Below are 8,889 nucleotides of genomic sequence, written 5' to 3'. Positions count from 1 at the left end.
ATCTATCATGGAGTTGATGTAATTCTCATTCCTTGTCATTGTTACCGATCAACAACTAATGTGGAATTTGTTAGTGTGTGGAGCTATAAATCCTTTCCTTTATATTTTGCTCCATTATTTTCCTTCTTAAAAACATAAAAACAGTTGCAGGCAAGCAGGCGTTCCGGCTTCAAGGTGCGAATGCTGAAACGATTGGACTTGTAACTTGATGTTTCCCATTGACCTCGTACCAGCTCAGAAATCCATAATTCCCAAAGTAATCGCTTTCAGGGATACTTCCAACTCCCACATCAATCTCCACTGTGAGTTGGAACTTGGCTTTACTGTATTTTCCTGCAAAGGTAATTGTTTCAGGTTGCACTACAGCTTTCATGCCTGAAGGAGCCCTCACAACCGCTCGATAAACCGAGCTACCTTCTGCTACATTTGTGAGTTCCCTTTGGAAGGTGGTGCTGGTTGTGTTAGTGTTGTTCAAGAGAATGATGAATGATGGATAATTAAGATCCAGGGTAGCACTATCACAGTTAAACTGACGCATTCCCGTGATGGTTCGGATCTGTTTGCTAGTGTAGTTTAACCCACAAAGGTAGTTGATGTAGTCTTGAATCTCGATATCGTAGACAAGGCCAGGGTCCATGGCTTTGTTAGGATTTATGTGCCCTGCTCCGAAATCAAGAGGTGTCCCAGCAACTCCTGTGGTCATGTCAATGATACGGCCATTGGCATTGTCGAAAACTTCAGCTGTTGTCATCATTGCTGATCGGATGGCTGCTGAACTCCAGTCGCGGTGGGCAGCTTTAAGCAGTGTGGCTATGCCAGCCGCATGGGGGCATGACATGGATGTTCCAGATTCGAGAGCGTAATCTGTTAGCAAATAATCATCGTCATCGATCGGTGCAAAGCCTCTGTTGGGGACCCAAGCAGCTAAAATGTCGACTCCAGGAGCCAAAATATCGGGTTTCAGTATCCATGGTGATTTTCTATCAGGTCCTCGAGATGAAAAGTAAGCCACTTGAGGAGCTGGCTTAGTACCCAAGAGGGTTGTTTGAAACCTGATACTCACTGTTGCATTCTTGGAATTGATTATATAATGTTTTAACAAATCCCCATATTTCGGGTTTACCAACACAAAGGGCTTGAAGAAATCTGTGGGTCGGAAAAACGGCCCCTCGGACGAGCTAAAGATAGCTCCAGCAGCTCCAGCTGTGTCCATTTCGTATATTTGTGCATAGGCATTAGTTTGGCCGCTGGAGTCGAAATCACAAAATATGTATTTTCCAGCAACTTCTTTGGGGTCGAGAGAGTTACAAAGTTCTTTGGATCGGTTTCCATGTCCAAAGTATATAGGAATGTCCGAAACAAACAAGTTTTCTGGATATACAGATTTTCCTGTTACGGTTAACTCTCCATCACCAAACGTGACATGAGCTGCAAATTCCCGATCGATGGTTCCAGCACCGACGGTAGTGATCCAGGGAGCCCCATTGAGAATGGTATATGCATGAGGGCCATTATTGCCAGCAGAGCATGAAACAAATATCCCTTTCTTCAAAGCTGCGAATGCTCCAATTGCAATAGGGTTTTCATCAAACGGAGTCTCAATGAACCCCAAAGACAGGGACAGGACATCCACACCATCCTCTATAGCTTGATCCAAGCCAGCCAGTACATCTGTTGCTGCAGCATCATAACTTTCATCAAAGAACAGAACTTTGTACATGGCAATCCTAGCCTTTGGTGCCATTCCTATAGCTTTTCCTTTGGCATATCCAAAATATTCAGCAGCAACCGCACTGCTGCCCGCTGCTATGGACGATGTGTGGCTACCATGACCTAGAAAGTCCCTCGGTGAATCATAGTCATTTGTTTTTGATATATTCTGTTTTTCCTGCTGCATGCCTTTGCTGAAGGATCGTGCCCCAATAAGCTTCCTGTTGCAGTAAGATGCATTGAATTCTGTACCAGTTTCACATGCACCACGCCATCTCGTTGGCACCGGCGGCAAACCTTCATCATTAAAGCTCTCGCTTTCGGGCCAGATGCCAGAGTCAAGGACTCCAATGATCATGTCCTCACCAAATCCACCCGCAGGCCATAGCCCAGAATGTTTCTTCAACCCAAGAAAGGTAGGAGCACGTGTGGTATGGAGGTGCCCAAATGTTTCAGGATATGTAGCAAGATGACTAGATAATTCGTGAAGTTGGTCAAGGTGGGCTTGGGATAACACAGCGCTAAACCCATCCATTACATGGTTGTAAGTGTAGAGATGCAATGGGGAAAAGCCGTCTGGTGATGACAGGGATGAAAGGGTTGACATGTACCAATTATGATGGCTCGAAAAGGCACCAGGCATTGCCGATATATCCATGTGGATGATGTAGGTCCTGGGCCTTCCTGACGTAGGCAAGGATGTGGCAATAGGGAAGAAAAGAAAGAGAGAAATGATGAGTCCTAATGGAGTGAGCTGTTCCATTGTTCAAGTCAGCAGTACCACACGGATATGGTATTTGAGAACTTAAGAGGATCTTACTTATATACATGGATCATCCATGTGATCGAGAAAATCAAGAGCACATCATAGTGATGGGGCTAACCAGTGGATCTTCTGATTTTCCTATGGCCGGACTACAAGAAGGAATTTTCCAACCTTGTTTGCCTGATAGCGACCTTAATATTTACACTAAGCCTTTTAGTCGCGACAAGCATGGGGTGGCCCAGGGAATCATTGGAACCCTTTATTTTTGCACTGCCAACTTGTAAGTGCATAGCCGCCAACGAATTCGACCATAGCAAACAAGGGACACTTGAGATTACCGAACCATATATATGGTATTTTGTTTTTATAACAAGAATACAATGACTTCTCCATGGAATTTCAAACCGCCTACGTAAAAGAATCCGCAATAATTAGAATGTAATTATGAGTACAAAATAATTGCACCGGGGCATCTCTTGGTTTTTGAATCAATAAAGGCCAATCTTGATGATTAGCTGCAATATCCGTATCTCTGTACCAATGATACACGAAAATTACATTTATGTCTCATTTATCCAAAAAATTTAGAGCAACCATAAACAGGAAAATTATAAGATGATCACTTCTTGAGTCCTTTTGTTTCCCTTTTGTAAACGTAACAAGCTTGATGGCTATCATTTCCTCTGCAACAGGAACATTCTGCATAACAAACATCACGCATACCTGCTAGTTCATGAGTAAAATCACATACTAGCAAGCTCTCGGGTCTTGATTACGGCTTAATCAGATTGAGGCAACTGTCTCATGTGATTGGCCTCAAAGGGAGAGTACGTTTTGAGGAGATTGTGGTGATCCAGTTTCGAGTAAAAAGCTTCTACTACAATATGACCTTGATGTACTTGAAGATGAAGCAAGATATCTTCCATCCCCACTGTGACAATAAGGTCCACTCCTAGGAATTTTGCCTCTGCTTGTCCTTCCTCTTCCATCACTACCTTCATAATCTTCATCTTCAACAGCTTGTATGAACCCACTATGCATCGGATCAGCACTCTCATACAAAAGTCTAAGGACCTGTTTGATTGAGGGTCTAGCCCGTCCTTCTCTCTGGGTGCACCATCTCACAATGGTCACAACTGTTTGTAGTTGGTCTAAGTCAAAGGAGTCCTTGATTTGGGGGTCCACTAGCTCAAGTAACCTTGACTCTGATGCCATTAGTATCTGGGATGATTCAACCAGGTTCTTGCCATCTTGTACGGCTTGTCTAGCAGTCACAATCTCCAAAAGTAGCACGCCATAGCTGTATACATCACTTTTATCCGTAAGCTCATGAGTGACCACATATTCGGGATCCATATAACCTGAAAGCCATCTAAAGTTTAGATCTTTAATTACAAGACATTAAAACTTCCAATGACTTATTGGCTAACCTGGAGTTCCACGTATGTCAGTATTTACTGGTTCGAAGCAAATAGAACCATCTTTTGAAGCATGTGCAAGCCCAAAATCTGCAACCTAGAGGATACAGTACAGCAGAAAAGAAAAACTGTTTTAATGCAATGTACTTTCATGCTTTTACCTGAAGATAAAAGTTATTCAAAGTTCTCACATAAAGGGTTCTTCTATGAATCTCTTCAGAAACTGTTACGTATTCTCAAACTATTCTCTTAGTTTTACAATGTCCTTTTATTATTTCACCAGCTTTCAGCTTCCTCTAGTTATTGAAAGTAGAATTCAATTTTGCTCTAGTAATTAAAACTTCAACTCCATTTTTCATTTGCAAACATATATACCAAGAAATAAATTGTGAAAAATGATGTGGAAATCAAAAGTTTGTAAGTGTCTATCAAAATTCTGGGGAGAACTTGTTATATTCCATTAGGAGTTTACTTATATACATGAGAGCAAAATACCAGTGGCAGAACAACTAAATGAGCATTCAACAAGTACCATACCTTTGCAACAAAATTCTCATCCAATAAAATGTTGCTCGATTTGATGTCCCTGTGGCATAGAGGTGGATCACAATAGAAATGAAGGTACTCCTGCAAAAACAAACCATATAAGGAAAGAGAAGTGGTTTAGCAAGATGATAATTTTGTATAAACCAATCTGCAAATATGAAAAACAACAGAATCAACTGCTATTACCAACGCATTAGCCACATCAATGGCAATTTGTATTCTGGTCTCCCAACTCAGTGGGGTTTCTTCTGGGGCTGCAAAATACGAGATCATATCCATTTAAGAAATGCAATGAACAATAATGAACATACAAAAATAACATGGGAAAGCAGTTGATTAAGTTTCCATTCTACTACATTTAAGCATACAAAATTGTTATCGAATTATCAGAGAAGTTAAAATACAGATAATATCAAACTTTAGAGAAGTGAATCAAAGGAATGGAGAAGCATACAATGGAGATGATCCTTTAGGCTCCCATTTGACATGTATTCATACATTAGAAACCTGCCCGAAGTAAAAAGCATTTAATATTGCCTGTAGACAGATCAATTGCCTTGATAGACATACATGAATGAACTATACCTCTCACGCTTTTCAATGCAAAATCCTCTTAGAGCAACCAGATGACGGTGGTGTAATCTAGCAAGAAGTTCTATCTCTCTGCAAAATTCATCTTCTGCCTGCTCTGAAACCTTGTCCATCCGTTTCACAGCTACCACTGAGCCATCACTAAATTGAGCCTTGTATACTGTCCCAAACCCTCCACGTCCAATGATGGTGTTAAAATTTTCGGTTGCCTTTTTGGTTTCCTTGTAGCTATATTTCCGAAACATTGATGAAGTGCCTGCATTTACCACCAATCCTTATCAGATTACACAACTGCCCTTTGGAAAATGATGTTCAAAACTTATCATTGTCAAAGGAGAATAGGTGATATCAAACAAACCTTCCTGAAATTTACGCATGGGCCGAGGAGAAGAAAAGAATTTGGAAGAATTCATGTCCATGCTCTCAGAATCCTCCAATTCTCTCTTTTTCCTACGAATCAAAACTACCAATACTATAAGCATCATCACGGCAGCTACTGTAACTGCTATGCCGATGCCTGGAATAATCGTGAGATGGTAAGTACGGTGCTTTTGTTCTGGAGGTACTCCCAACACAAGTTGATTTGGACTAGCGGCAACCAACGGACTAGGAGAAGCCTTTGGGGTGGGTGGAGACGGAGATGACTCAGAAACTAGCATAAAAAATTCCAACAATTTACTAGCTGATTCAATGGAGTACATAAACATTCATTTATTTACAGAAAATAAGTCATTGGAAAACATATTCATGTATGTAATGTCTTAAGGCAGTTACACAGGAAAGAAAAAATACATTTTGACACTAATATATTCGGAGCATCAGTTTTTAGATGCATAGTGGAGGTTTCTTTTCCTTTTTTTCCCCTCTTGAACAAGCCACAAAAGCAGTACAATGTTTATTATCAATCCCCATAAAAGCATTCAAATCTAGCCTGATGATTGTTCTACACAGTATTTTAATTACCAGAAAGTCAATGTATCAATAATGCTTATTGGCTCTAAAAACTGCAGATAAGAGGAAAGACGAGGAATTATAGACATTCGAGCCATGCAAGAAACTGCTAAAGCGGGAGAAATCTTGCAAAAACTATCCACATGTCAATAGATATGCTCTGTTCTCATACAAAATCAAATCGTGGATTTTTTTCTGAAATGATTCATACCTGGTGGGATGTTAAATCCCTGAACTTGGAAAAAGCAAGTTGCAATTTCGGCAGCTGAAGTGTCATCGACTTGGCTTGCTAGTGCAGCAAAAGTTGCATCTCGGCAAGTACTCAATGTCATATTATTTTCAGATCCCACTAGATGATGAAGGTAAACAATGCCAGCATTTAAACATTTCCGGCAATCATTTTCCTGCAAAAGTGGCAGTTTGCAGTTCTTTGTGACATCCATAAATTTTGGAGACTCAAGCATCTGTGTTACAGTGGTTCGACCCCTACAGTCATAACTAACGGGAATTTTTGTACCAAACCCACAAAACATGGTGGCATTACGCGGCACTCCATACAGTTCCATGGTTTGCAATATGGATTGGATGCAGATGTTAGATAAATTTGATGGAACTCCTAGGTCGCTTGTCATATTTGCATACCGGGCAACAGAGAATGCAACGAAAGCATTCATATAGCGACAACACTTTCCTCTGTCATCTTTATTAGAGCATAAAGAAGCCACAAGAGTAAAATTTGATCCACTCAAATCTAAGGGGCAATCTGCAAAATTTGTAAGACCATTGATCAGAATAGAGTGAGTCAAGTAACAATAACATTGTTACCTTTGCTTCACAATCCATCACTTGCAAAATAGATTACTAATAATCACAAAAAACTTGTTTGAAAGGTGGCGTTAGTATGATGGTAAGATTTCTGCAGCCTTTAAATGACTAGTTACTGATAATTATGAAGGAAAAGTACCTTATTCAATCAAACTGAATTTAAGCTAAAAGTACTTATTGACTACCCTTAAATGAAAATCTATAAATCGACAGTATACTATAGGAATCAAATTGCCATATCATTTTTACTCGACAAAAATATTCAATGAAAGCCAGAAATAACCAGTTGAAACAATAGCCCTTTAGCCATTAATTCTTCACACAGAGCTCTAGGTATCCATTAAGCTAAATCCAGAAATTCAATATATGTTGAACTGAACATGGCGTTGTCTTAAAATTAATTGATCAGTAAACGAAAATAAAGTACCCATAAATCATCTGACCCACATAAGTTGGTACAAAGTGAAGGTAGCTCAAACATTCTAATGCCAGTTACAATCAAAATAAAACAATGGATAAGCTTTACAAGACTGCATTTTTATATAAATGCAAATCATGTCCAAATTTTCTGCTTCAAAACCAAAAACCCATTTTTCACTCTTACCCAGACCGAAAGGGGAAAAAAACATAATAAATGACCCAAAATGGCATCTTTTAGAACAAAGAAAAAGAAGTGATAACAAGTTAATAACAAATGCAACTTGCTTAGAAAGACAAATAGAGCTCAGCTTTAGAAACAAGAAGGGATTGAAACATAACCTGCCAGTATCAAAGGAAGCTGCAAACCGAGAAAAGTCAAGAACCCCAACAGTGCCTTAGCATAAACCACCATCGTAGACCAGGAAAGAACTTTTCTGTTTTCAAGTTTTACCCGAAGAAACAGGAGAGGAAATGATGTGAAGAAAGAATGGGGAAATCTAAGTGATGGAGTACTATTGTCAGCACATCTAGGAACCGTAGAGAAGGGGGTAACAGAGAGAGAGAAAGAGAGGGGGACACTGGTCACTGAGCAATGCGTGAGTGCGGCTTTTGACCCTTCTCTCACTCTTTCAACTCTTTAAACAGTGCACTGACTGTAGGTGTTCTCAACTCTCTACTCCTAAAGGCCTAGGCTAATTTTCTCATGGGAAATCTGAAACAAATGAAAGGGAGCGATGGTCCCAAAGGATCAAATTGAAGTGGGTCAGTTGCTACGACGCTTTTTCATTAACTGTGTAACAATACTCGTCTTGTCGACATATCTAAGGTATTTGGTTCAAACTATGTCTGATTCATCGTTGGTCAGTTGGGGTTTCTTTCTTCTTTTTCTTAGACCGTGACTTCCAAGTAGAAAAGGGAACTTCATTTACAATTATTAATTACTTATGCACCAAAACTTGAGCTTATCTTGTCTTCAAACGTTACAACAAATTAAAGCTATCTTAACCCCCACCCCTCCTTTTTTTCTGTCAAATAAAAAAAACAGCTGCTTATAAATTTTTGTAATTGTGTGATGTTTTATTGGCAAACAAAACAGTGACAGATGAGGGTAGGTAACCATAAGAAAAAATGAATTAAAAATATAAATACAAAACATAAAATGATGTAAGAAAAATAATTCTAATAAGCCACATTATATTATACTATTCAAGTGAAGTGGGATGTGTTTATCCATTCCCAATGGGGTTTTAGCTGAGGTAATTAAGGCATTGGCAAATTATCTGAATGTGACTTAAAGTATATTGCAAAAGATACATGAAGTGGGACCAAGATGAATTGTGGGAGGCGTGAGGAAACTGCAAAGACCAATACCCAAAACAGTGGAATCTTTGAGCATGTTTATATTTTGTGGGCACGGGTTTCATTTGGAATCCTATTCAGTTTTTCTAATGTGGTGACAAAAACATTACACCTAATCTTTTCATCCTAGTAAATGTTACATTACAGCTTCTTTTGCTTATCCAGTTTTAAACAAATGTTTTAACCTCATCTTATCACTAGAAAAATAGACATTGATTTTGATGCACAGCACCTGTTGGTCTGTCTGGCTATTTTTGTTTTTAACCTACAACTTTGGGTAATGTTAAGGGTTTTATTTTTTTT

General features: G+C 39.3%; 2 protein-coding genes across 3 annotated transcripts; both read right to left on the bottom strand.

The window, feature by feature from the left end:
- Positions 1 to 22: 22 nt before the first annotated feature.
- LOC107938021 (subtilisin-like protease SBT3) lies at positions 23 to 2,742 on the bottom strand. The gene has a single exon (XM_016871051.2). It carries the CDS (start codon positions 2,471 to 2,473, stop codon positions 170 to 172), a length of 2,304 nt encoding a protein of 767 aa, XP_016726540.2. The 5' UTR covers positions 2,474 to 2,742; the 3' UTR covers positions 23 to 169.
- Positions 2,743 to 2,889: 147 nt separating this feature from the next.
- LOC107938027 (probable receptor-like protein kinase At1g49730) lies at positions 2,890 to 8,164 on the bottom strand. Of its 2 annotated transcripts, none has more exons than XM_016871062.2 (9): positions 7,567 to 8,148; positions 6,194 to 6,745; positions 5,390 to 5,683; positions 5,026 to 5,287; positions 4,895 to 4,947; positions 4,627 to 4,694; positions 4,432 to 4,521; positions 3,907 to 3,991; positions 2,890 to 3,837 (listed from the first exon to the last, which is right to left on the bottom strand). In XM_016871062.2, exons 1-9 carry the CDS (start codon positions 7,637 to 7,639, stop codon positions 3,293 to 3,295), a joined length of 2,022 nt encoding a protein of 673 aa, XP_016726551.1. In that variant the 5' UTR covers positions 7,640 to 8,148; the 3' UTR covers positions 2,890 to 3,292. The 2 variants fall into 2 exon arrangements, with proteins under 2 accessions (XP_016726551.1, XP_016726559.1); XM_016871070.2 differs by having other exon boundaries at positions 3,415 to 3,776; positions 7,567 to 8,164.
- Between the last annotated feature and the right edge of the window lie 725 nt (positions 8,165 to 8,889).

The sequence above is a fragment of the Gossypium hirsutum genome, chromosome A12 (assembly GCF_007990345.1).
Source record: "Gossypium hirsutum isolate 1008001.06 chromosome A12, Gossypium_hirsutum_v2.1, whole genome shotgun sequence".
Lineage (NCBI taxonomy): Eukaryota > Viridiplantae > Streptophyta > Magnoliopsida > Malvales > Malvaceae > Gossypium > Gossypium hirsutum.
The sequence above is the reverse complement of the archived record's forward strand: the minus strand, read 5'-3'. Positions and strand labels throughout refer to the sequence as shown.

Coding starts and splice junctions, on each gene's coding strand:
- LOC107938021 (XM_016871051.2), bottom strand. CDS start 2,473: ATGGAACAGCTCACTCCATTAGGACTCATCATTTCTCTCTTTCTTTTC.
- LOC107938027 (XM_016871062.2), bottom strand. CDS start 7,639: ATGGTGGTTTATGCTAAGGCACTGTTGGGGTTCTTGACTTTTCTCGGT. Junction 5,684..6,193: donor GGGATTTAACATCCCACCAG/GTATGAATCATT, acceptor TTTTTATGCTAG/TTTCTGAGTCATCTCCGTCT. Junction 3,992..4,431: donor ATGAGAATTTTGTTGCAAAG/GTATGGTACTTG, acceptor TGTATCCTCTAG/GTTGCAGATTTTGGGCTTGC.